Raw genomic sequence first — 27,429 nt, 5'->3', positions numbered from 1 at the left:
CCGGGGCACGAACCTGTGTCCCCTGCATCGGCAGGTGGACTCTCAACCACTGCGCCACCAGGGAAGCCCAACAATCAACTTTTAAGGCAGAAGGAACCAAGTGACATGACCTTATTCATCCGCTTGCCTTTAGGCACTAACAGTTACCACTAAAGCCCCCAATTACCTCACTACATGTTTGATGGTTAAGAGCCTTCCGGGGTGGGGTGCGGGGAAGCAGAAAGATTTCACAGCTTTCTCCCGTGAGCCGTTTTAATCTAAGAGAACTTTGACACTTGTCCTAGACCCACCCTGTTCTCGCCAGTCCAACCCCAAGACCCTCCTCCAAGCGGAAGGGTCCCAGTTCAGTGGCATCAGGCACGCCCCAGCAAGCGCAAGCTAAAGGGACGAGGGTGAGCGAACCCCCCGCGGTGAGACCTACGTGCAGCGCCTACCTCCTGGCTCTCCGTCCCTCCTCTCCTTCCACCAATTTCTACGAACTGTCCGTCTTTCTAATGGACGCCATGCCTTTGCTTTCACCACTGGTGCTCTTCAAGACTAATTAGATCCTGAAGGAACAGGAAGTAAAAAGCTGTTTCTGGGTAAGCTGCTAATGTTCTTGGCTTAGAGTAAAGTTCCCTGCCAGAGACTTGCAGAGAGAGAGCCCTCACTCCTCTGGGCATTCTCAGCCAAGAAGCAAGTGCTTCCCTTCCCTTGGGCAGCTCTGGGCTGAATATGCAACTTGCCATTCGATTGGGTTGAAGAAAGACTGAGAAGGCCACAAAGGTCAAAACTCACTTGCTCTTGGGGAGGGGGTTAGAAAGCTAGTAAAGAAAACCTGCGGTGCAGCTGTCTTTCAGGAGAGGGTACGGAGGGTCGGGTGGATCTACCAGAAGTGTTGTCAGTCTGTGCTGAGGTCTTTGGGACAGGAAGAGTACAGCCACCCAGGGAGAAAGCCTTCAGTGACACCCTCTACGGGGCCGATGTGCTGGAAGCACGCCTTGAGAAAGGTTTCCCTCCCTCTTGCAGGGCTGTTGGGAAGCTAGGTAGGACCAGGGGTCTGGCTTTCAAGAGTGGTCCCAAACAAATTTTCAGTTTCCTGGTGGGAAGAGAGAACTCAGAAGATTGTCTTCTCTAAGAAAATCTGGCTATGGTTTTTCTCCTGGTCTACCTAGAGCCTGCACTGGTGAGTGAGGCACATGTGTGCACAGGGCCAGGCTGTCGGCAAACAACCTTAGGGAGGAGGGCAAAGGAGAGGCAAAAGGGGCTCATTCCTCTACCTCACAGCTTCCTTTTCCAAAGGAAGCAGGATCCGCCCACCAGCAACAGTCCAAACACCACCAAAGAGGCATGGAAATGGGTATGCATGCAACTGGTCCATATACCCCCTCATCGCCTGCTACAAATGGAGTATAAGTTGGGGGAGAACTGTGCCACTGAGACCCCAGGCCTTCTGAGCCACAGCCCAGTTCCAGAGGCACAGCCCTCCTGACTGGTCTCTGGGTGGCAGAGTAATGCTCTCTTCCTAACCCTCGAAGAAATGGGTGAAATAACCTCTGGTTAAGGGGAGATGCCCATCTTCTTGGGGCTGCCTGGAGTGTCTGCGGCAGAGCTGGTTATGGCGGACTCCTCAGCAGAGGCACTGAGATCCAAGAATTCCAGGATGATGTCCCAAAGGCAGTAAATCAAATGCCTGAAACAAATGAACAAAACAACTCAGAGGAGGGTCTGGCTCGGTCTAGAGACACCAGATCCTGTTTATGACATTTATCTTCCCTCTCCCTTTCCCCTCTACTGATATCCTTAGTGGACTCCAAACATCAACAGCTGGACAAAGCCTCTGTCACGAAATGAAAGTCTGTTGAACTCATAAAGGCTATGACCCCAGTAAAGGTGGAGATGGTACTCGAGACTAGATGTTAGGAAATTCCACATTGCTTTATAGCTAGCTACATTAGCACATTGGCACTGCTCTGAAGAACTCTAAAGGAGGGGAAAATCCCTGTGATAACAACTTACTAAGAATCTTCAGGTTACCTGTGATGAGGTAAAGCCAGGAGCCTTGAGGTGCGAGTGAGCAGACACGGTGAGCTGCAGGACGGGGGTGAGGGGAGTGGGCGAGCACTCAACACGTGCAGAAGATTCCACCCCAAGGCACCAGCCAGGGAAGCACTGACCTCTCTGCACTATTCAAGGAGGTGCACAGCATTTCTGGTCCCCTTATCAGAGGCCAACTCCTCATCTTGTCTACCTCACATCAGGCAAAGACCCAGGCTGAAAGTACTGCCCAGGCCAAGGGCTGCTCTCGAGATGCTCACAGGGGCAGGCAGGTGTCAGGAAGAACAGGCCTGGGGGTGACAGGGCCTTTTCAGTAGCTCACGTCGGGGCCTGCATCGAGTTCTTCCAAATGCAAACGGTGGCTGGTCCCACCAGCTTCCGACCACCTGACACCTGCTCAGAAGCCAGCACAGTGGGTTTTACCCAGTGTGTGTGGACCTGGTCATCACACTCTGGGGCCAGGGCCCAGGGCAAGGAGAGACTGCGGCACCGTTCCTCTCAGTGAAGCTGTTCACCCAGAAACCCGAGATACCTCAGACCAGAGACGGCATCAGCCATGCCTACCGGTTGATGAGGGGCTGCTGCAGTGACTCCAAGACAAGACTCCAGCTCAGCCGGCATTTGTTCGCCCCAAGGATTTCTACGACGATATCTGAAGAGGAAAAACAGATGTGGTTTTAGTGTCACCGCTGAAGCTTTAGCTTCTAAGGGGTTTGTCTCCTCAAGATATCTGCTGTCTTTAATCATATTGGGTACTTCTGGCACACCTCTGAACCACACAGCCAAACTAAAATCGTCAGAAAATAGGGAAAAGCCAAGAAAAATGTTTCTTAACTTTAGGTATCTAAATTAGAATGGGCCTCAAGAAACAATCTGGTAACCCGTCACTAAAGTGCAGGTACTTCTGATACAACAGGTTAGGTTGGAGAACAGAGGTAAGTAAGAGTGAATAACACTGTCCAAGGCTAAGAGTTCACTACTGTACCCTGCTTCCCCCAGCACAACCGGAGGCAACAAACTGCCTTCCCCGCCCTCCAAAAACCATATAAAGCAAAGGGGAAAAGCCTTCTTCAGAGTTTGTTTTTATCTACTGCTAAGGACCATGCACTTCACTCACTGGCCCCAAGTTACCAAGCTCAGCTTCTGCAGGACCTGTATCGTTTTCTTCCCTGGTCCAAAGCAGAGACCCAGAAGTCTTCATCTGGTGGGAAAATGAAGAGACCTGCCCTAAAGTGAGCCTTCCCATTCCCTTAGCATCACTGGAAGTCCTGATCATTTTCCTGTTAGCCTCAGAAATGGTGGGTCAACAAATTTTTGCGTTTAGCCACAGTCAAGGCCCTTTTAAAAAGCGGGGAAGGGTGTGGCTAATGGTGGTGAAGCGGAGGGGAAGGAACAGTTATTGGTACAGTCGGGCTCACTGTCCAATCACCTGGCAGGACTCCCATCAGGCTCTGCAAAGCCTGTTTCTCAGCAGCCGCCTTCTGCTCCTGGGTCCTTACGGGTCGAGGATACTCAGGCAAAAGCCCGCCAGGCCAGATGGATTCCTGAAGAAGCCGGAGGTACTGCACCCAGCGCTGAGGACACGTCAGAGTAGCTACCTGCACCTCTAGCCACCTGTGGTCGAAGACAGAAGGGTCAGGTAAACCTGGAGGAAAGGAGGCAGCGAGGTGTGAGTCATGTGAGCAATCAGGACAGAGCAAAGCCAAGTGAGCACCGACTCTCACAGGTAAAACCAAGCCAGTCAACAACTTGGGATCACAGAATTTGGAGACGAGTAATAATACTATCTTAATTATCCACTGAGTGTCTGCTATGAGGCACGTGTAGTATTAGGGGCTTTAGAAAAGAACATTAAAGGGGCCTGTGGCTCTGGGGAAGGCTGCACCTTTCCAACTGTCCTCCAGTGGAAAGCACCAGAACTTCTCAGTAACGTGTACACACAGCCTTCAGAGTGCAGGGTTTGGTGATTTTGTACAAATCCCTCTCCCCAGCCACCCTGTCCGTATCCAGTTGCTCTTCAAGCCCCCAGGACCTGTCCTGAGGACTCCCTTCGTCTGCCCCTTGCTCCTTACACACCAGGCCTTCTGCGTTCCAGTAACAGAAATCTGTCCCTCTGGCAAAACCTGTTCAAACTCCACCTCCTCCACGAAATCCTTCCTGAGCATTCCAGCCAGAAATGCTCTCTCTCCTCAGGCCTCCTCTGGCACTCAGTTCTAGAACACAGATTTGGCACCAGAACTCCACTTTGGAACATGAATTCTCTTCTCATGTATGCACAGCTCGACTTTTCCAGCTGAACTGTAAGCTCCACAAGAGTCCCCATAACAGAAACTTCCCAGGTGAAATAGTGGTTGACTGACTGGCAACTGTTCTTATTACAATGACAATTTACCCCTCTGTCTTGCTTTCAAAAACGAGTCAGTAACTCTGAGGAGGCAGGTATACCAAACCTGCAGTTCCTGCAAGGCGTTTCAACGTTAATTCTTTGTCTCTGCATTTCTTCAGAGTGATACGGTCACTAGCTGGGGTTTAAGACTGCAGAGGCCTCCTTAGCAGGTCCCATTTTGAGACCGGCATGGCTGTGGCTGTGGTGAGTGAACCACGAGCCACGTTACTCACGCACAGAAGACTCCATTTGGTACCGCACCACATGCAGCTCATGCCATCACTCTCAACCCGGGCTACTTGTCGCCCGTCCAAGAGCAGAGGGGGCTGCCGACGCAAACTTTATTTAACTTCCACTCTGCCAGACAGTCTGCATTCCACTCGAGCTAGGCATTCCAGCTTTGGGGGCTGCAATCCCCCAAGCCCAGGGCTCACAAATGATTCTAAGAATAGGAAGTCTGAAAGGTAATGGCAGGGCAAGAATGGCAGACATCGATGGACATCAAGAGAGGCACAAAGCTGCTCCCGCCTAAAATAGCCACCACAATTGTACTGTTATTATTAGGGCCGCATCTCCTTCTTACAGGGCTTTTCATTCAGCGAGTCTGAGACGCCTGACGAAAGGGATCCGGGAGCAAGAATTCCTGTTCCTGTTTATAGAAGAGGGTCACCAAAGGGAGGTGGATGCGATGACCTGATCAGGTTCTCTGCAGGGCATCAAGTGACCCAACTCGTCTTCACCTCAAGTCACATACACTTGTGTGCCTTTAGCTAAGGTGAAGGACCCGCACCAGCGTCTCACCTAAGTGATTTGAGGGAGAGGGGCAAGGACCTGAGAGTCAAAAAATTTAAGTCCTCCAAAGGAGCCAGGAGAATCCTCAACAAGAAGGCTTCAGCCAGCGTTAGTTCTAGCTCAGCTTCTCATGCACAGACGCATACAACAGGCTGGCTTGCCCTGCTGTTTGCCCTTCTCTTTGTCCTCAGGAGCCAGTAGTACCTGTGACTCACCTCTTCAGAGAGATCTTAACATCCACTCAACCCTTCCTCAGCTAAGCATAGCACACGACAGCAAACCGGGGCACCTCGGTCACCTTCAGGGCATGTTTTACAACATATTGAGTCTCACGGTTTTGAATTAATGGTCATTCACTCGATGGGAACAGGACCTCGAGCTGCATTTGGGCAAGCAGGTCCTCTTTGTCCCCTTCCACAGTGACTGAGTGTCTCATGCACACATGCTTGACGCAAAACAAATGTGTACACGTGGCAAAATATAAACTTATACAAATATACTAGACTGTACCTCATCAAACTCTAAATGGGGGCATTGGGAAGAAGAACCAAAGTGTGAAAAAGTTAAGAGTAAGCTGTTCTTAACCTAGGAGTGGGAAGGTTAAAAACAAATCTGTGTCTTGAAGCAAAAGGAATGGAACTTATGTGTCTGCAGTCCAGTGTGTCACAACAGTTTTCCAGCATCAGTTTCTGGAATCTGCTGCTATCACTATTAAGCTAAGAGACAGCTCAAGTTTCAAGGGGGATATACACACACATATCCCTTGGACTATTTACTATTTACAAATTATTTATAAGAAATCATCTACTAAATACAAATGTTATTGTTTACATAATACAAGACGCATGAGGTAAATACACTAAAATAAATAAGGTAGAGAATAGCCTCAAATAGCACTGGTTTTATTTTCTACTACTATTCTAGTTCTGATATTCGATTTAGATATCTTCTTCCACCATCCTACCTTTTTCCCAAAGAAAAGAAGAAGAAAAAAAGCCAAACCACATCTGTTCCGTCTGGCCATCTCTGAATGATTCAGAGCACAAAGAAGCCTTACTAGGGGGCCCAGAATAGGCAATAAAATGAGAAAAAAACAACAACAGATGTAACTGAGACATGCAAGAGCCTCTATGATGCCAGACGTGGGATGCAGAGATCAGGGCATCCATTCCACTGGGCGCGCATGTCCAGTCCACGCTCAAAGGAACCTGGTCTGAAACAGCTATACATAGAGGGATGAAGCAGTGGTTATAAAGGAGACAGTTTAATACTAGGGCTTAAGATGGCACTTCAAGGTTAGCAGAAGGTCATTTTCCATCAAAACAGCAGAATCAAATCTCAAGAGTAAGGGGAGAAAGCTTTAAGGGACCACATCTAATTAGCCAAATTCCCCTCACTTCTTTTCTAAGATTGCTGCTGTGGCTGAGTAGGAAGGCCCTGAACAAGTATGGCTTAACGGGGAGGGAGGGCGAGAAGGACAGTGAAATAATAACAGAAAATATTCACAAGAGCAATAAAAATATTCTAACAAAAATGCCTGGTGCAGTCTAAATGAAAGTAACAGACTGCTTCCTGAATCCTCTTCACCCACTGGGCTGTACCTCTGTATCCAACACAAGGGCGATGATGCCTCAGCCACTTACAACCAACCGCAAGTACCAAATACAGGTCAAAGAGAGAGAAAAAGAAGATGACGTTAAGCTTCTGTCACTTTACACAGATCTCCAGATTGCAAGCGTCCGCTCATCCTGTCACCCTTACAGCAGGGCTAGCAGTCATCTGAATGGGTTGCTGGGCACAGGATACTTCTCAGACTGTGGCTGAACAGCATTAGAGGTCATGGCGTCTACTCTGTGGTTTGTGACAACGTTTAAAAGAACACCTAAATGTAAATAGGTAAGAACAGAAAACATAAAAGTGCACCTCAAGTTTTGGGACCCTTTTACTTATGCATGTATATATGGATACAGCAGATCTGTATTTGTGTGTGTGTGTGCGTGTGTGTGTTCAGAGTGGGTCATGATGTAAAACATTTTTTACTGTAAGATGAAGTTTAAAAAAAGTTTGAAAAACATCGCTATGGTACAAGGAATTAAGAGTTCCAAGAGAAGGAGGAAAAAGCTCAAGCCACATCTTTAGCCTCCTGGAGACAGTCCCCACCTCCACCCGCCCCCAAGCGCCCTGTAAAATGTTTACAGTGGCATAAACCCGAACACTGTGTTCTGTACCACAGTCCTAGCACACTGCTCTGAGCATTTGCTTGTGAAATCAGTAGGCCCAATCTACTGGGTGGAAAGAAAGGAGATCTTGAGGATGACGGTGCGGATCCAAGGTATTTCCCATTTTACACAAGCTGTTTTTGCCAACTTCACACCTGATAAAAGTAACAGTTCCCTTCCCTCTGATTCCTTTCCCAGGCCTCTGCCTTCCTGCTACAGCCCCTTCGTGTGTTTACAGACAGCCCCTCCCGGTCTGTGCTCAGCTCTAGGCTTCCCAGTCCTACAGCAGCCAGACCCAGGTTGCTCGGCTGTGCCTGAGAGAGTTCAGGCCCTCTGACTGTGTATCTAGGTCACCATCCTTTCCTGCCCTGTGTGGGGAGAAGAATGAGGAGGACATGAACTTCAAGGGCAAGAAACTCCTGTTTCTTCCTCCCAGTGACTATTGTGAAATCTGAAGTGGCTTGCAGAGTCTCACACAATTTCTTCTTTGATTTTTGCTTTTTCATGGTTTAAATCATGGATCCACATCTTTAAAACATGTGCTTCAAAGGAAGACTACTGACTGAGCATCACGATTTAGGAATCTGAGTTCTATAGTTCTATAACTAGCCACGAGGTTTTGTTTTTGATTAGTAACATATAATTTGCAGATACAAAATTAATATGCTTTAATAATTGAAGTATTTTTAACCAAGGAGGTTAAAGAAATCCTCTGTTGAACCCTAGAGGTTATCTTTTCCAATCTCACCAATTCACGAATGAAAACACTGCGAAGAAACAAGCATTTCATAGCAAGAGGCTTATAGAAACATACAACTTTAGAGCTGGAAGGAAAGAGGTTACCCTATCTAACCTCCTCCCAAAGTAGAAATCCCCTGTGTGATATCGTGGCAGAGCCAAGGGTTCTGGCCTCTGACTCCAGAAAGTTGGGCTTTTATCTTAGCTTTGCCACCAATGAGGAATGTGACTTTGGGGAAGTTGCTTAACTCCTGAAGAGGGTAATTTCAATTCATTAGGGATGCTTCTTAAATACTGGCACCAAAATCTGCCTCCTTGTAACTTCCAGTCATTGCTCCTATTTATACCCTCAGAAGTTTAACAGGAGGTATTAAAGTTACTTGGTCAAATCTCTTTCAAAAGACAACACTATGCATTTTTAAATTCAGCTATTATGCTAAGTCTCCTCCACAAGGTATACATCTTTGATTCTGCCAACGTCAAGGCTGAGCACACAGAACACACGCAACATCAGACGAATGAAGGAGAGAAATGAACCATTCCTCATCCTGGTTCCCTCCTCTGGGTGTGGGCTGCTTTGTTATTCTCTTAAAACAGAGTGCCCAGAACCAAACACAACTTCCAGATGTGCCCTGACCAGTAAAAAATGCAGATTAGTGCCTTGCTTGATCCAGACACCATACTTCTATTAATATAGTCAAAGACTGTGTTGGCTTTTTGGGCACACACATCAAAGCACTGACTCATACTGAGTTTGCAGTCAATTAGAACCCTAAGTCCACGTATGTACTTTAACAAAAAATCACATGCGCCTGTTAAGCCTAGACTTGTCCTTTTGTACTTGTGTAATTTTTAAAAAGATCTAAATTATGATTTATAATATTTATTTCTATTAAATTCCGTCTTGTTTGCTTTAGACTATCATTCTAATTCTTTTAATCCTTTTGAATCTTGACTTCTGTCACCCAGAGTATTAATTATACCTCTAAGATTAGAGTTACTTACAAATTTCTGATCAACAGGATAAGTTCGATGCTCTGTCACTAGAAAATGCCCTCCAGGCTATCCATCTATTAGCTACTTGGGCTGAAGACACTCAGTTAGCCATGGACCACTTAAAAGTACCACAGTCCAGACCATGTGTGTCCATATGGATATTAGGAAAATATGGCATAAGCCTGTGGAAATTCACAGGCAGTATAACAACCAATGCATTCCTTTCATTTAATGGTCTGACAGTCCTGCTAAGCCAAGAAAGAAACCTCGCTCATCAGGCAGGGTGCATTCCCACTGAACGCACACCGACTTCCAGGGCTTGCTGTTTCTCTTCCCGAGTGTTCACAAAACATCTACTTAATAATCTACTTCAGAAATTTCCAGAGATAAATGTCAGGGTCAGGAGCCTGTATCCATTTTTTATAAGGCCAGATATTTATCCATCTCTAACACAACACATCTCTATATGGAAATTTTCTTAATGATCTTAGGTCTTCAATGATAAATACAAATTCTTTCAGTTCCATGGAACAGAATTCATCTGGGTCAGGTACATGAGTTTTAAAGCAGACTGAATGCTCTCATTATTTTCATTCCTATTTTAGTCTTCAATTCTAGTTTAATCACATTTGCTCAATTCTTCTTGTTAGACCCTTTTTCTTTACAGAAAAAAACAGAAATTAAATACCCTAGGCAAAAAGTATACCAATTCATTGTTGAATAAATGAATAAATGATTTCTCAATGTAACCAGTTAATACTACAGCATCTGTTCCAAACAATTTACCTGTATTTTCTTTATTCTTGTTTTTAACATGTGCCTTTTTTTAAAAAAAATCTTTTCCACTAACATTTATCCACAATGTCAGCTCCTTCTGAGTCAAGCTTTGTGGACGCCATTCCTATCAGTTTTCGTTCCTGTTGTCGGCATTGCTCAGTACGTCTCCTTTCTCTGTCTTTTACATATGCTCAGTTAACTGCTCTGGTTGCATCTGATGCTGATTCTTTTCCTTTCTTACTGGAGTCATGTGTTTGTTTATTCCATTTACTCAGTACATACTGTTTGAGCTTCTTAAAAGTGCCAAAAGAGTAAGACTGCAAAATTTTGAGGGGAGGGATCTCAATTCATTTTGGTATATTCCTCAGCATTTACTGTAAGAGTGCCCTTCACATAATAAGGCATCAAATATATACTGAATGAATCAACCTTATTCCAAAACTCTCAGCGATAACTTCCAGTGTTAAAACTTTAAGTTCACTTGTTATTATGGCATATAAGACAGGATTCTTTGTTATGTTCTTCTGTGAATTCTAGTACCTCTCACCTACCTCTACTTTCCTCTGTCAGCTGTTTTCCATTACATCCACTTGTAGCTGTATCTGAGTTTTTCTTGCAGCTTCTTCGTCTTTGCTGAGTTGACGGGTCTCCTGTCAAGTATACTCTTCCTACTCCCCTTGAGTTATGTTTTAACTGCAGTCAGGAGTCCACCAGGTGAGCATCATTTGCCAGAGGAAGAAAATTTAAAAACCTTTCCTCTGTACCAGCTACACAATTAACTATTCATTCCACATTTCCCTTTTTCTTCCAAAGACAGAGCTTACGGCTAAAAGAAAGGATGAAAATCTAGGCCTCCAAGTCCTGAAGTTTCCTCCTAAAAATCTCAAAATTGTTAGAGATATAGTCCATGCTTCCTCGTGTGTCACTATTTCTTTTTACACAAAGGTAGGTAATAATCTATTGATTTATTGATTTAATAAGCAACAGGAAACTTTCAGTATCACAAGTCAGACACCCTGTTGAGAGGATACTATGCCGTTCTGTTATGCTTCTCAATCCACAAGGTAGGAGACAGAGTCACCCTAGACTTCTCCTCTCCTCCATCCCTGGTCCATGTGCCCCACGCAAGACCACATAATTATTGCAACAATTACTGAATCTAGTTGAGCGACCTCCTCAGTACTCAGTTTCTCATGAATTCATCACCCCTTTACTATCGCTGTAGCAATCATCTTAGTTTCAGACCCCATCACCTTTCATTTCTGTCAGTGTAACTCTTTCCTAATTTGCCTCCCCGGCTCTAACGTTTCTTCCTTCCATTAACCCTCGACAGCACTATTTAAGTGCTTTTTCTAAGTTACAAAGTGGATCATGTCATCATCTATTTAAATTCTGTACATGGTTTCCTAATAAATGGGGTCAAATCCTATGTTCTTTGAACAGCGCCCAGGGCTCTGTATGGGTCGGTGCCTATTGAACTCTTCGGTGTAATCTCTGGCCACTCTGGTTGCATGTCGTATATTCCCAATCGTACCTGACTTCTCCGAGTACCACAAATAGGCCACACTGCTTCACAACTCTGCCTTCACTGCTCTTTTCTACAATGTCAGCTCCCGATTTCCCTTCATCCTTTAAATCCTATCTCAGATGTCATCTCCTCTATTAAGCCTTCTCTGGGCTTCTCATAATTTACTTAGTCCCTTCTCTTAATCATGTGTAGAGTTCTTTTTAAAGTCCTAACTTTATACTATACCTCTTTATTTATAAGATTGCAGGGTAGGAATTTGGGGTCTTTTTTTGTATTTTAATCACTTAACATAGTGTCTGGCACATAGTAGGTAATCAATAAATATTAGTTACTACGTGAATTAATGATGTAAATGGGACAAACACTGGTCTTAAAGCATGGTGCACAGCTCAACCTAAGCTGTGCAGAAGGCAAACCTCCCAATACTTAAAGCAGGAAAAGAATAGTGAGCTCTTAACTATTTGTGCTTATGGAGGAGGAGAATAATTAAAAAAAAAAATAGACAATCTAGAAATCCTTTGTATTTGGCATTTGAGATGTTTTTACATAAACATTTGGCAGATTTATTTTCCTAAGAACTTTTTGTTTAGGCTAATATTAAAATTGAACTGTGTGCCAATACACTAGCTGTAGGGTGGATATTGTAAGAAGTAGACTGGGTAATAAGTCAGCTGAGCTACAATTATGAATTCGTCAGGAATAATCCATGCAATTCACACCTGGTTATGTACTCCCCCGGAAGGGAAGAGAGGTGGAAGGCAAGGGAGTGGGTCAGCTGGGCTTCGTGTCTGGCACACTCTGTAAATCCTAGAGAGGAGAGACAGCTGCCAGCAGTCTGTGTTTTTGTTAGTTTTCCTGGCAAATAGGCCCAGAGGACAGAAGAGACTGAAAGTCAAACAAAAGCAAAGGGGTTATGAGGGCTGTGAGTCACACTTGTATTTTGGGAAGTGCTCCTGATGGATGGGGCAGCATCGGGCTGATTCCAACCCATTACTTGAATCTAGTAAGAAGAATATAAGGTAGCAGAATGTCTGGGTACAAACGGCCAAAAGCAAAGGTGTGTCTACCTTCGTAACAAATACAGAATGAGAGGGAGCCGCTTGGGGGTTCTGTGTTCATGGGATAAATGAGATTGATGGCAAGTGGAAATGTTTAGAAATGTGCTCTAGACTTGAGCAGTGTGACACTTGTAGGATTCCAGTTTTAAAGATGATTACACAAATCTATGCCCCTCTGAAGGCCTTCAGGACAACTTTTCTCAGCCCCACACTATGTGGCCATAAATGTACCATAAACTAGCTCTGAAAAATCGGGACTGACAGACCTCAAAGCTGGGCAAAATCAGTCACACGTTTTGGATATCCGCCCGTTTTTCATCTGACCCAAGTAAAAGCAGCAGCAGGACATCTGTCTCACAATCAGTGACTCCCTCCGAGTCTCTGGAACCACCATGTCTCTCCTCCAAGTCTGAGAGATTCCTGTCCAGAAGAGGCCATCACAGTTTTCACCCCAATACTGCACATAAAACTGGTCCATACCCTTCAGGGCAAAAAACCCTCAGTAGCCAGAAGAGCCACAAAGGCTTCACACAGCGTGTTGTAATGAGTGAAAACAGCACTGAAAAGCCACACAACTCTGGGTTCTGGATTCCTTCTTAAGACTGATTCTTGCCTTGCTTCCTTCACAAAGTTATCGAGATGAAAGGAGAAAAATGACAGCATTTTTGAAAGTGCTTGTGTGTTTGTGTCAGAGAAAGACTCCTTTGGATCCTCTTGAAAAATTCTAGCAGATCCAAGGGACTAAATGATGGCAGGATGCTGAGGGGACTTGGCATTTCATGCTTTAGTTTTCCTTTTGTAAGACTTACTCTCCTCCTGGCAGGTTCAGGGATGTAAATATTAGAAGGGCGAACCATCTTGGTACCGTCTACAAAGGTTGAGGAGGGGCTCCCTGGGGTGATGGGTAACTTGAGGACACCATTTCAGAATCCTTCCTAAAACGAGACCTATCTACACTAAACTATGAAACAATCACCACAGGGATTGCAGGATCCAAAGTGACTCCTCTTCCTTCTTTCCTTGGTCCCGTGTGAACAGCAAGCCTGGCTGGTTCTCAGTCACCAGGTAGTTATCCTGACCCTTTCCTTTCTCAGCACCTACGGTAGGGAGGTGGGTGGGGAAAGGAAAGGCTGATTAAAATGGCCACGCATTCAGGAGAATCCTGTGTCTGGTGGAGGGTAAAGGTCAGGGAGAGGGAGAGAAACACTAGAGCTGGAGCACTGGGAAGAAGGGCAAGACACAAAGGAGGGCGGCAGCGGGAATTTAGTGGTTGTCTTGACAACCAGACCCCTGTTGTTCCCAGTGACTCCACCTCACGGGGAGATCTCCAGGCTCTGCTCTGGGCAAAGACGGTCACTACAGGAGGGGAGAAAGGAGGGGGATTTCTGGAGGACGGAGAGATGATGAGGAAGTGTGTGCCCCACTTGATGCACCAGCTCCCAACGTCCACAAATACTAGAGATCACAGATTTAGAGTATGCTCAGCCATGATTTGGAAGAGAAGAATGAGGGATGTATGTAAACAAGCAGACATGGCAGAGTTTCAAATTATGCTGTGAAAACGGCGAGAGTAAGCTGGAAAAGACTAGCCTTGAAGAGAACAAAGGATGAACGTGAGAAGCAGATGTGGAAGTTAAGAAAGCAGGACAAACACTGGCAGAAGATGGGGAAGAATGAAAGTGAGTATAATGAATAGCATCACCTTGGAGAAGAACTACCCGAAGGTATCTGTTCTAAGTTAAATGTCTACAGGCAGAATTTAAAAACCTTTCCAAACAGGAGGCTATCCATCCTGACACTAAGAATACAGGACACAGCAGTGACAACTCCAGAGTCTCCACACAGCAGATATTTGGGGGGCCCGACTTGTGGTTGGAAAATAAGAGGGAGAGAAGAGGTGGCAGAGGGAATACCTTGAAGCTGCATTTACACAGCAAGCCACTGTGCTTACATAGATTCTACATTTGTGGGGGTTATATCGCCCCAAGAAAACCTTTGGTCCTATAATTATATCAGTGTTAGATAAAAGTATGTTTCCCACCAGTTCACCTCGACTCCCCCCCTGCTCCAGTACCAGACAGGCTGCAGGACACTTGGTGAAGTCTCTGTCTCAAGACAGAGGTAAAGGTCAAAACTGAGGCATTAACATTGGCTCCGTCTCCAAACCAAAGCTGACAGGAAAAAGCCAAACGATCTCCACCCGTGGCTGAAAGCAACAGGCTGGTAAGGTTCCCAGTATCAGTGCAACCTGACAATCTCTACCTCAGTGACATGTGTATCTAGGACTTTGGTATCCTAGAAAGGCCTTCTTGAGCAAAGGAGCAACTAGCTTACAGAGAGTACTGACAAAATTTTTCAACCTCAGATGTCCAGCTGATTTTATCAGCTATAAAAACCCTGGTTCACTCTGGGCTCCTGAGTCAAAACTGTTCTCAACAAAGCGGCTCTGGCACTGAATCCCCAAGGGGCTGCCCCAAGGGGCATCTTCTGGCAGCACACACTGCGCAGATGCTGAAGGGCAATCAAAACGGGAGGAGGGGGAAGGATAAAAGAAACAGAGTCAAGGGCACGAAGGAGAGGGCAGATAAGCTGCCTCTGAATCATGGAGTGGGACAACGAGTGGTTTCACTACTGTCACCACCAGGACAAGGACCTAAAATTGCAGAATAAACAGCTCCCTCAAAGAAGGTAAATAGGTATCGTTTAACCTGTAGCGCCACCTGGTGCCCAGGGAGAAATCCCATCCTAACTCCCCCAAGCAGCAATGGCAGGCGGGCTTTCCATAATGTATTTAACAAAACAAAAGGATCTCTCTCTGCACACAGACACTCAGAAAGGGGCTGGCTGAAAATATTCAAAATATGTTTAAAGGTTACTTTTAATTGTAAAAGTAAAAATAATGTCCCTTTCCCTCTTTAAAAATGTTTCAGTGCCTGGGACATTCTTTACCCTAAACCGGTCTAAATGATTCCTATAATGCAAGGTCTAGCTTTAAACACTTTCCTCTCTAACATTTACCCCCAAGAATCCTTATGATTTTTTTTTAACTGTGTTTATGGTCTATACTGTGTCATTTGGCCTCACACTGTTCAGTATTTCTGATTCTTATGGATTATCTCTTCTCTTAGGCTGAAAGGACCTTAACATAGAAATGATGCTATAGTAGGTCTGAAGAGCTAGCTCCCAACAAGTACTTAAGTAGACACAGGCATCAAATCTTACACAGACTTTTCAAAAATTATCTGTAAAGAGATCACCATACAAGAACCAAATGAAGTGAGTTTCCTAGAAAGTAAAGGAAGAGGGCTGGGAGTACCTGGGTTAAGGGGCAGCTCCCTGGTTCTGAAGCTCTGAGTTTCTGCTCTGGGTGTGACTTGGGGAGATGTTAAGCAAGTATGTGAGGAGGACAGGATGGCGTTCAGAGATAGCTAACATGAGGGAAGAGACCCTGATCTGAAGGATGCAGAAAAGGCCATCTGTCTCACGGGGTCTTTGCTACTAACAGATCACAAAGCAAGCTCACTATAAAGACCTCGCCAAAAAACCACTGCAATGTAAACACATTATGTCCTACATCAGACGTGTGACTGCCCTAGCAAATAAGAGTCCCAAGGAAATGCAGAGCTGAATTGAAAGAGAAATTTATGGAGCAAAGGAAGAAACCATAATCCATGTTTCCTGAGAAACTCTGAATCATAACTCTGATAATCTTTTTCTGACTGGGTGAAGGATTTAGAAAAGAGATACCAAAGGGAGACTATATAATTTCTGATCCGGAAGTGCTTTAAGAATACAGATGGAAATGGATTTATATGCTACCATCAAATACACGTGTCTCTGAGGCCGGTCAGATGGAAAGTAAGAGAGATTAGACGGAAGTAGTGCACAGGGACTTTCAGGTGAGGGCAATTCTAGTGGCCACTGCTTCGTGAGAAAGCTTGCTCAGTGGGGAGGCCTGTATGCAGTGGTAGGAAGGGCACAGGCTTGCAGGCCAGGATGACTTAAGTGGAATCTCAGATGTGGCCCTTACTAGCTCTATGATTCTGGGAAGCTTATTTAATGTGAGTATTATTTTCCTCACTTATAAAATACATGTCTACCTCAGAGAATTGAACTGCATCTTAGTATATAAAGTACACAGCTGCTTACCTGATATAGTTAGCATTTAATAAATGTCAGTTCCTTTTCTGTTGTAATTGCTCATGACCTTTTAGTGGTGGGCCCGGAGCTTCCCGTAAAATATAACCATCGTCAGAAAGACCATTTAACTATCTGCTACTTAGACATGCCCACCAAGAAAGAGGCCCTTGAACGGACTCCACTCAGAGAACATCTAAGATTCTGGAGTCACCGAAGAGAATGGCAGAGGCAGAAGAGCTCACGGTCATCCGTTCATAATTGCCCTTAAGGAAAACGAATGTTCCCACCTGCGAACACAGCCCTCTCCAATGGTCCCATACACTGTCCATAAACCTTCTCCTGACCTTTCCTGAGAGATGGTTTGTAGAGACCTCTTTTCTAAGAGAACGATTCCATGGCCTGGCACAAGGTCCAGAGCTTGCCATTTAATTTTCTCCTGGACCCACTGCTTGCTGAACAACTTAACCTGACATATTCTTTATTTTTCTTCTTCCTCTCTGTCTGCTTCCTGACTTCATGTACTTTTCCACTCTCCTATACCCATAGATCGCAGAACTTTCTCTTTTTTCCCAACTCTTCTGCCATGCTACTCCAATCCCACGTGCCCTCAACACACACACATGCTCACTCACCCACACTCACTCTTTAAGAAATCCTCACACAGATGCCAGGAATGTGTCTGCTGTCCTTTTGACACAGAGTCTGATGCCATCTTCGGGGCCATGGGGAGGGCAGAGCCACAGGACGTGGCATTCGTGTACTCTGCTGCTAACCTGGCTCGTATTTTTACCGTGGCTTTGCTCTGGGCATCCAGGCAGGGAACCGGGCCAGCTTCTTCTCATTCCTTCACTCTACATCAGGACTCCATAATAATCTCACCCCTCACCTTGGCTGGGACTTCCTGCCCCAAACCTTCTACCGTCAATGGAGCACAGTACATCTCTCCTCTTTCCCTCCAACCCAGTCAACGTCTGAGTACTTGTCCAGTTCCCTAAACCTGATTCTCACGCATGCAGGGATACTGTCAGTTTCTCCTGTTTTCGGACATGAGCAGTGTACACTAGCTGCACTCACTCCTTGGCTTAGACTGCTACCCCCACGCCTCTCCCCTCCCTTAGACTCTAAGTCCAAATAAGGAGTGCTCCTTCTTACATAATTGGACGTTCCCAGCACAGAAGCTGACACACGAGGTCAGGCGCGCGTGTGTGCAAGACTTCCCTTTGACTTAACGATGCCTTTTTTGGGCATCAAACTTCTCTTCAGCTCCCTGCCCCCTCTCTCTCCACACCACCAACAATCAAGGGAGATTTATGGAGCCTGGCTCAAATCAGAACTCTTCCAACCTTGGCTTGGAACGAGGGGTCAGAAGGTTGAATTTACTCTCTCTTCTTTTTCCCTTGCAGGCCAGAGATAGAGAAGGAGAGGGGAGGGGAGGGGAGCGAGGGAGAGAGAGAGAGACTGAGCCTGTGCAGGAGAGAGAACAAGTGAGAGCGCGCATGCTTCTGATCTGGCAGCAGTCCCTGGCGTCCCAGGCAGTTAGTTATGCATACAGGTCTGTTAAGGGAGCAGGGAGAATAAGGAAAGCTGGAAGCAGAAGAAATTAACTTATCTTCTTGGAGATGATAATGCTGGAGGTCGGAAAATGATGACATTTTTAAAAGGAGATGCGCCTAAGTCTAGATGCCATCAGGGATGGCAGTGTGTTCAGGATAACCAGAGAAGTGGCGGTAGCTACCTGGGGCATCAACACCAACTCTCCTTCTCTTTAGAACTTAAAGAAAGAGAATCCAAGAATTCTGCGAAAGGATATGGCTCAAACACAAGTGGTTTCAGGGAGAGAACAAACATGCCGCCTCCCGAGGAGCCGTTAGGGGACAGTCTTGGAGGCCAGCACTGAACCGGCTGCGACCACCCACACCTCTCTGGCGTAGTGAGGACAGGTGGGGCAGGAGGTGTTTCGGCTTTGGGGAGGTGCCACGTTCCAGCATATTTGCTTACCAAAGCAAATAACGCCCAAGAATGTTCACTGCATGAACCTCTTTTTAAAAATAAAAATGCAAGCTGTCCAGGGGACAAGCAACGTGGGCTGACTTCAGGGTGCTGCCGAGTCCTCTGTGTTATATGTGAGTGGGCGTATGTGGAAATGCAGTTTTTGTTTTACAAACTGACTGGCAGTCTCCTCTTGGGGAATGTATACTGCTTTGAGTCAAAGATTTTGGGGCTGGCTTTTATCCTTCCAAATCGTAGGGCAAACATCTGATCCTGAGAGACAGTCACTACAGCTGAACATCAGACAAACCTGGGTTCAGACTGTGCCTGTCGTATACTGATTAGCTCTGTGATCTTGAGCGAGCACGCACAGTTCTTCGTGAGCCTGCGCGTCTCTGAGCTGGGATCACAGTGGGTCCTTCACGCGGCTTTTGAGGCATTCAGTGATATGCTTGTAGTGCTCAGCACAGTGTCTGCACAAAGTAAACGCTCAACAAAAGCTTGTGGCGTGCTAAATCCTGCAGCTGATAAGACTACTGATGTCTGCACTCTGAACCCTGAACCAAGCCCTGTCTCTTCCGTGTGTACCATGCACATGGAACTTGCTGGTGTAGACCATGGGCCACAGGCATCAGATCCTCGGAGCCTCTGGAGGGGGCACTGGGATTCCTTCTCCGATGTCCATGACTTCTTGACTGCTATCTCAAGGAAGCTTCAAGAACAATACGAACCCAGCACAAGATAGTTGAGAAGAGGGCCAAGTATATCCTTAAAAAAGCTGGGAGTAATGATTTATAGAGAAAGGTGAAAGGCCTTGAACAGGGAGGAGTGAGACTCTTCATTTAACTCTAGTTTGTAGAGGCTCAGGGCAAGGAGGGTGTCAACAGCTGTGTTCCTATTTCTGTTGCAGCTCATACAAAACAAAATGGACTTAAGGATAAAGTTTTATTAGCTATAAGAACTTTCTGACAGGAAGAAATATGGGGCAAGTCAACAAGTACAAAACATCATCACTTGGAAATACCAGGATGAACAGAGGTTAACAGACCACAGCTACAGAGTTTTCCAGAAGTAACTAGCCACACAATTCTGTTCCTGCACAGTATTCATTTTGGCTTCATTCAAATTCACTATAAACATTCAGAATTTTCTCCCTTTAACAACAAAAAAAGATGCCGCCCAGTTAAAAAAAAAGTGAAAGGAGAAGAAAGTCAAGGGAAATTCAGCCACAAGCCCTCTCCCTGATTTTGTTTATGGCATGAGCTACATTCACCAGACAGCCATCTACCCAGCTAACCAGGTGTGGTTCCAGTGGAACTGTCAGGGTATGGGGACGGAAACGGGAGGAACTTAGCCTGACTCCAAGTTCTTCTCGTGAGGAAAGGTGCAACTTGGTTCCAGCAGCACCAGTAAACCTGGAGAACAGTGCCGCACCCTGTAGAGAACCTGTGCTTGTCTGTGCTGCAGGGAGACCAGTGGTCTGCCGCCTACTGTCAGCCGCGGGGATGCTCTGGCTGTCGCCTTTGCAAGTGAGTCCATGGGTATAAAGTCACCTTGACAGGCCTCACACGCGGTGCTGCTTAGAACAGGGGCTGTGTGCAATCGCAGAGACAGACGCAGTAGGAGCAGGGATGCTGCAGCAGGAGACCGATCTGGGTGGGGCATCCTGAACAGGGGAGAGAATTTGGGGCCACTAGCTGGAGGAATCAGAAACGGAATGCACTCTTTACCCTTCTTTCCTTTTCCTGAAGCGCAAATATGAAGAGCTAACATTTACTGGACATGTTCTATGCACCTAGATACCTACCAATAGACATCACTACTATTCCGAAGCCCAGAGAGATTAAAGACAGCAGAGTCGTAGTATACTGAAGTGGATAAGAACTTGGGCTTTGGAATACCTGGGTTTGATTTCTACCCTCACCAAGCATTCATTTTGTGATCACGGATAAGGTCCCCAGTTCTCACCCCTGCTAAACCGTAAAATATGTAAGAGTAGGCATCATGTCTTATACTGACCAGCTCTTAATATTTTTTCAGTGAATAAAGGAATAAGACCAAAACAATCACCCAGCTGGAGAGAGAGAGGAGTATTTTAAGGTAAAGTGGGATGTTTGCCACAATGCAGGCTCACCCATGTCTACGGTCGGGTCAAGTCAGTGCTTACACCAGAGAGCACCGTCTATTTACTTCACACCCCACCCTCCACCTTACTGTCTCCTCCCTATCACGAGGCAATTTATGATCATCGCCCACTGAGGTAATGCAGCCCGGCCTGGAATTCTCACAGCCTGCAATTCCCCCGGATTTAATTCTTGTATTAAAGCTCCCTAGCTACATAAAATACCATTTCTTCAATGACCTTCCTATAATTCCCCAAATACACTTCTCTCTCCTTTCTGGCCCAAGCTCTTTAATATTCTGAGTCATTCAAACTTCAGGTAACCTTCCTACCTTTTTTATATATGAATCTCAATCCTTTTTGAATTTCTCCAGATTCATCTGTACTTTTCTGTTACTACTGAGTAATTTCTTGTGTTCTGAAACCAATTTATCATGTAAATGACTTCAGGAGGTGGGGAGTCAACGACGACACACTAGCTCGTTTAGGATGTTCCCATTTTGGGGGAAGGTGAGCAAAGATAAGCCTAACAAAGGAAGAGAAATGAAGCCTCAATCAGCAACATTCACACGTGACTGAACAAAACATACGAAGACTCTACTTTCCAGTATAAAGGTATTGAGAAGGGAAATATTTATTCTTTTGTCCAATATTTAATGAGCATCTTCTATGTCCCAGGCCCTGTGGAAGCTGCTGGGGACATAAGCCAGTTCTGGCCCTTAAAGAACCACTGGTCTAGGGCAAGGTTTCTCAACCTCTGCACTACTGAGGGTGTAGATACATCCTCTTCAGGGTAGGATAATTCGTTGTTGCTTTGGGGCGGAGAGTGTGCTCTCTTGTGTGCAGGATGTTTAGCAGCATCCCTGGCCTCTAGCCACGTCCTGCCTCCCTTCCCAGTTGTGACAACCAAAAATATTTCCAGATATCGCCAAATACCGTGGGGGAAAACTGATACGCTGGGTGGATCACTAGTTTTGGGAAAGTAGACCATTTCTCCAATATACTGTGTTAAGTATTATTATCAAAACTTTGACTTGAGAAGAAGACTCCTTAGATCCAGGGAAAAATGGGAGAGGATGCCATAAAAAGTTTCACAGAATAAATGACACTGAATGTTGATTTTTAAAAAATATTTAGCAGTAGGCCAGGAAGACAAGAAGACGGGAAGTTTAGGACACAGGGAGAGAGCAGGAAAAGAACAAGTAGAGAAGACAATCAGGCAGAGACAAGAGGATGAAGAGAGGCCTGAAGGAACAGCATCCACAGAGTACTGAGGCCACGGTGGATGGTGTGCATGGGGAGAACTGGAAGTGAGGCTGGGGCCAGATCACGTAAGAAAGGAGTTGGAATTTTACTATAATAAATGAATATATATTTTAAACACAGTGGAGCCCTTTTTCAAACAAAACCTTATCTAGACCCCCAGTATATTTAACTGATCAAAACGGTCCACTCGGGTTTCCCCGTGGCTTCCAAGTTGGCAGAAAAAGCAGCCTTGAGGCAGAGCTGAGTATGGAGGAGGGACAAGGGTGAAAGCGGGGCACAGAGACCAGTCAGCATTTTATACGTGGGCTTCACACGGAGACCGGCCTTCAGGCTGCGATACATAGGAAGCAGCACATTGGCTTTGGAGTTGTGCACATCCAGTTTCAAATTCCACTGTGTCATTAACTATGACCTTGGGTATGTTGCCCGACCTTGCCAAGCTCTACTTTCTTATTCTGTGAAATGGGGCTACCTACCTCACTTGGCTGCTGTAAGAAAATATATGCCAACAGAGGTCAGGTGCTGGAAATGATACACACTCAGCAAATATAAACGTGCATCCTCTTCTTTCACTTAGTTTCCTAACGATGAAACCTTATTGAGACCCCATGATCCTGTGTAACTTTAAGTGTGGAAGGGGCAATTTCACTGCTTGCTGTTAATGGCTTTCCTACTTGTTGCAGGATAGATACATAATTCTGAAGTTTTTATTTTTATTTTTTGAGTGGCCTATTAGCATGAGCCACATGCTAACAGAAGAGTTCAGGATTTGGCTTCTTCTTACTCTGGGATCTGCCAGGATGTCTCATGCAACAGTGGCCAAAGCTCAAGCACTACTGTGTCTGTCTGGTTCAGAGACAGTGTCTCTGGCCTTCAGTTCAGCAAAGCTTGCATCAGTTTCATGGTTAGGAAGTCAGTAGCTAAAAACTCCATCTATGTACAAATCTTTCAGGAGATTCAAGTGGTGTTAGGATCACAAAGCCTGAATTATAAAATCTAAGTTTTAAATCTAAGTATCTTTCTATTCCTTACCATCCTGTGTCAGTAAGTGCTTCTTCAGTAGTGAATATGTACACCCCTCCCGGAGAAAATTGTCTTTATTTTGAGCACTGACCAGTTTTCTCCTTGTCTTTCTTGTTGCTTATCGTCACAGTGACTGAACACTGTTTGTTAAGAGACACAGCCACTGTAACAAGGTGAAAGGTATAGGGCCCGGGGGTAAAGCTGGGTGGAGAACTGATCCTAGAGGAGGAAGAGTTCAGCTGAAGTATCTGAGATCACAGGTAGTGCCTGTCATTCAGTGGATGATGCCAGAAGTCTTACAGAAGCAGACCCATTCACACTTTAGACAACAAGGTGATACTCTCCAGGCACTCTTCATCCCTGTACCCCTAGAACAGAGATTTTATCTTCTCTTATGGCCCCAGGTTTCCTGTACTCTATACTTTCCCTTTCTAGTGGGGAATTGGGCATCACATCCAAGCCCTGTCCAACCTGAGACTCTAATGTACAGCGGTCCTACCTCTGAATCAGGGTCCCAAAGATGAGACGAAGAACTTTCTGCACGTTCTCCGTACACAGCCATCTCCACTGCTCCATCAGCAGCAAGAGAAGCAGATCCAGGGCCGTGTCAGCCAGCTCTGTCTCTGTTCCTGGGGAATGAAAAGGCATCGAGAGTAACTCAGAAGAGACCCATACTTGAGGAACACATTTCAGTGCACTGGGTCTTCTCCATCTTTATATCAGTCGTCTTAAATTTTTGTAATCTATCTGTTTTCAAGAGATGTTTACTTCATTTCTACCAAGTTCAGTAATAGGCTCTGTATTTCTTTACAATTCTTTTATGTTCCTTAGTCACTTAGTAAGTATTGTTTATCTTTAAAAAGATTTTGCATATAATTATTTTGCCTCCCAACTTCTGTTTCTTTTGTACTTCCCCCAGGAAGCTGAACACATTTTGTTCCAAGGAAGTGCTCACAACTGGTGACTAACGGGAACCGGCAAGGTCCACTCCCTTCCATCCTTGTATTCCACCAGCCTCCACAAAGTAGCAAGGAAATGTTGTGAGCAGATCTGGGATTCACTTTTCTGTAAAAAAAGTTGCTTTGAAAGCATCTCCATTACACAGAGCTGACGGGTTAGGATCCAGGAGACTTCAGTTCCATTTTGAGATAATATGTGGTTGTAGGAAAAACACTATACCTTTGGTAAAATGCTATGACAATTACTCATTTCTTTCCTGTTTCAAAGATTGGAAGGACCACAAATACGCTCATACCCATGCTGAGATGAACTCTCTTAAATAGATGTATTTTATGGATGCAAGCACTGTTCCCTAACCCTGTTCATGGGGTCCCATGTGACTTCTGATTTGCTTCACAGGAAACTGCCCCAGAAATACATATTGTTCCTGAATAAACCTCAGCTATAACCACAGCTACAGCTGTGATTAATGTTATAATTAATCACCAACAATCATTTTATTAGCCTAGGACCAAAGGGTATTCTCTGCACCAGCTTGCCCCAGCATTCCTTGCTTAAGGGTTCTTTAGAACATGAATGATTTCAAATTTGGATAAATCTGCTAGAACTGAACCTTACTTTCTTCTTAATCCCATCCATTATATCTTTTCTTTTTTCTGTGCTGTATTTCAAGGGGGCATGGGAGCTCATGTGTCTGCTTTCTAGTCATTTGCTCAAAATGGGATATTCAGTTCCTTGGAAAATAGCATTCCTTATTCACTCTCTTCAATTCTATCATTTTCTCAGGTTTAGCATTTACCCAGAGCTGCCATCACGTGGTGACAATTAGTCATAGCAGTAAAAAAATAAGCGAAAGCAAACAAGGCACCAGGTCCTCTTGATAAAAGTGGTAAATTATCTACCACGTGAGCATGTTGAGTCTCTCAGGCTGGTAGAAGGGCTCAGGCATAAATTATCCCTTTAGAGATATAACGTTCAAAATTTAAAGACTTGATTTTGGCTAGAATTATATTATTTTACCCATCCCATCTTATTTATAATTTCTTAGAGCTCTCTGATGATTCTGCTGTCGTAACACTTCATTTACTTAACCAGTGAGATGTAAGCTCTGTGAACAGAGATGGGGTTGTAAACTCCATTTTTCACAGAGTTAAGCTGAGGTCCATAGAGCAGAGGTCAGGTGACTGTGGGCACCTGAGAAACAATGGTGAAATCAGTCCTTTTTCCTTTTCTGAACCCAAGATTTTGTGATCTTTTATTTTCAGCGGGAGCCTTTGTTTTGGGGGATTTGAAAAACTTTCTTCTTATAAAAAGTTCTAGTTCTGCAAACCTACTAATATCCAGGGCTCCCAATTTTTCCTCTGTAGAAAACATCTGCACTGCTGGGAAGTAAACCTGCCCTGCCTCAAATGCTTATGAGGCGAGAGTGGTGTCCTCACCTCCTCCTCTCTGCTCTACCTTGGGTAATTTGGTGGTGTCATTTGCCACAGCAGTAAGTAAACCAGAAGGAACAGATCCAGGGGAAAAGATAAATTCCATTCTGTGAATGCTGTATTTCAGCTGCCCTATAGTACATCTACGTGTAGACTTCTAGTAGGCAGTTGGAAATACACCTCCAGTATTGAGGCATCACCAGCATATGTGTTAGGGCTGAAACCAACCAACAGATGAGATCACCCAGGAATGCAGAGAGTAAGAACAGAGAGCCAAAAATAAAGCTCTGGAAGGCTGAGGAGCCAGCAAAGGGGACTGAGGCAGGGCCACAAGAGGGGCAGAAAGAGAACCAGGGAAGTGGCACCACAGACATCAAGGGAAGAAAATTTCTAAATAAAGGGAGTCGTCCAAAGATATGCCAAAGCATGCCAAAAATAAATAAAGATGGTATTATAACCGTAGATCTGATCTTGCTGGAACTCCCTGTTTACGAGCCACGCTCCTCTGCTCGACTCAGCTCTGGGACTGTGTCGTATTCCTCTCCGTATCCCAGCAGAGTACCTCAAACGTTGGTGTTTAACACCTGGCTTGCTTAGCTGAACAGATGAGAAACTGAAGCAATGAATCCCAACAGTCCCAGGTCCCAGGTGGACTGTACCCTGGCTCCCTTCTCTGTCACTTACCTGGATCACTGTTGCTGAGGTCTTGGGCTGGCACGGCTGCACCTGACACGCAGTCATCCACACATCCCTTGGAGATTTGTTCAGAATCTTTTCCTGGGGCTTCTGCTGGCTGCGTTTCTAGTAACTTTGTCTGCTTTTCAATAAAGGATTCCATCCCAGACATGGAGAGGATCTCTGACTCCTGAAGAAAGAGCCAGTGGCATGTCACATGAAGAATGCAGAAAGCATGAGGCCAACTGTAGCACTTGTGGTTCCTCTGTTCCTTCCCTGCAAGTGTCATAAGTAGAGGACCCACTGACTCTGTGACCACCTAAGTTATTTTTTTTTAACCTAAATTGCAAGGAAAACCATGCCTCTGTAGTCTCACTTGCCACAAAAACTTTGGGTTTTCTTCCAGGAACTGGCTTTCTCATTCTCTCATCCATTATTCCAAGCCCACAGCTCTTGAGAAGCCAACCTGCCAACCCAGAACTAGTAGGAATTCCAAACCACTCTGAGAAAATACTCCTAGAATAAAAATCAGAGACCCAGATGTTGGTTAAGTCTTTTAGGAAGGCACCTAAGTTCTTTCTGATTTTGGAGACTGTCTCAGCTGCCTATAACTGCAGGTTCAACATCCCAGCTATTAAGTCCAAGAATTCTCCAGCGACTTCTTACCACACTGCCTTCCCGGAGACAATAGAGAATCTTCTCGTGTGCCTCAGTTATATTCAGTGCTGGAGCAATTTTACTGGATGAGAACCTCAGTCTGGACCTGGTATAGAAACGAAGAGCAGAAACAGTATGTAATTCATGGTCTTGATCCCCATACAAAAGGGCCGACAGGTATAAATACCTCAAGACAAGAACACCCATACTTATTCTTAGGAGCTTACTATGGTTCAGGGCCAGAAAGGCCTAGCCCTGAAAGCCCCCAAACACTATATACTCTTGCAATTCCTAATATACAGTGCAACACTTGCACTAAGCTATGCCTACCCTGCATTTGTGAAAGGACTTTTGCTAATGTAAAATAAGGACCAGTCTGTCACGGTTGTATTCCCATAGGCTAGAAGAGTGGCTAGCACATACTATGCACTCATTAAAAATTTGTTGAAGATTAAACAGACAAGTGGCACGGACCAAGGTTGTCCTTGTTGTTCACACCTTTTTGCACATCCACTATTCCCCTTGTGTTCCAAATAAAACCAGCGAAAGAACCACAAGTGCTAACCTCAATGTTTCAAGGAACAGTGTTCTTATAAGCATAGGCACCATGGTTACCCTTCAAATATGGGCCCA

The 27,429-nt window shown here is 45.1% G+C and overlaps 1 protein-coding gene across 1 annotated transcript in view; it reads right to left on the bottom strand.

Moving 5' to 3' along the window:
• Positions 1-1,539: 1,539 nt before the first annotated feature.
• Positions 1,540-27,429, bottom strand: part of SNX19 (sorting nexin 19) — a 34,668-nt gene continuing 8,778 nt past the window's right edge. The window contains exons 6-11 of the mRNA XM_065881564.1: positions 26,806-26,902; positions 26,149-26,329; positions 23,571-23,700; positions 3,467-3,651; positions 2,602-2,689; positions 1,540-1,672 (exon numbers count right to left, since the gene is read on the bottom strand). Of these exons, the coding sequence (XP_065737636.1) occupies positions 1,540-1,672; positions 2,602-2,689; positions 3,467-3,651; positions 23,571-23,700; positions 26,149-26,329; positions 26,806-26,902 (814 nt within the window). The remainder of the gene's footprint in view (positions 1,673-2,601; positions 2,690-3,466; positions 3,652-23,570; positions 23,701-26,148; positions 26,330-26,805; positions 26,903-27,429) is intronic.

The sequence above is a fragment of the Phocoena phocoena genome, chromosome 8 (assembly GCF_963924675.1).
Source record: "Phocoena phocoena chromosome 8, mPhoPho1.1, whole genome shotgun sequence".
NCBI lineage: Eukaryota > Metazoa > Chordata > Mammalia > Artiodactyla > Phocoenidae > Phocoena > Phocoena phocoena.
This window is presented reverse-complemented; position numbering and strand designations above follow the sequence as displayed.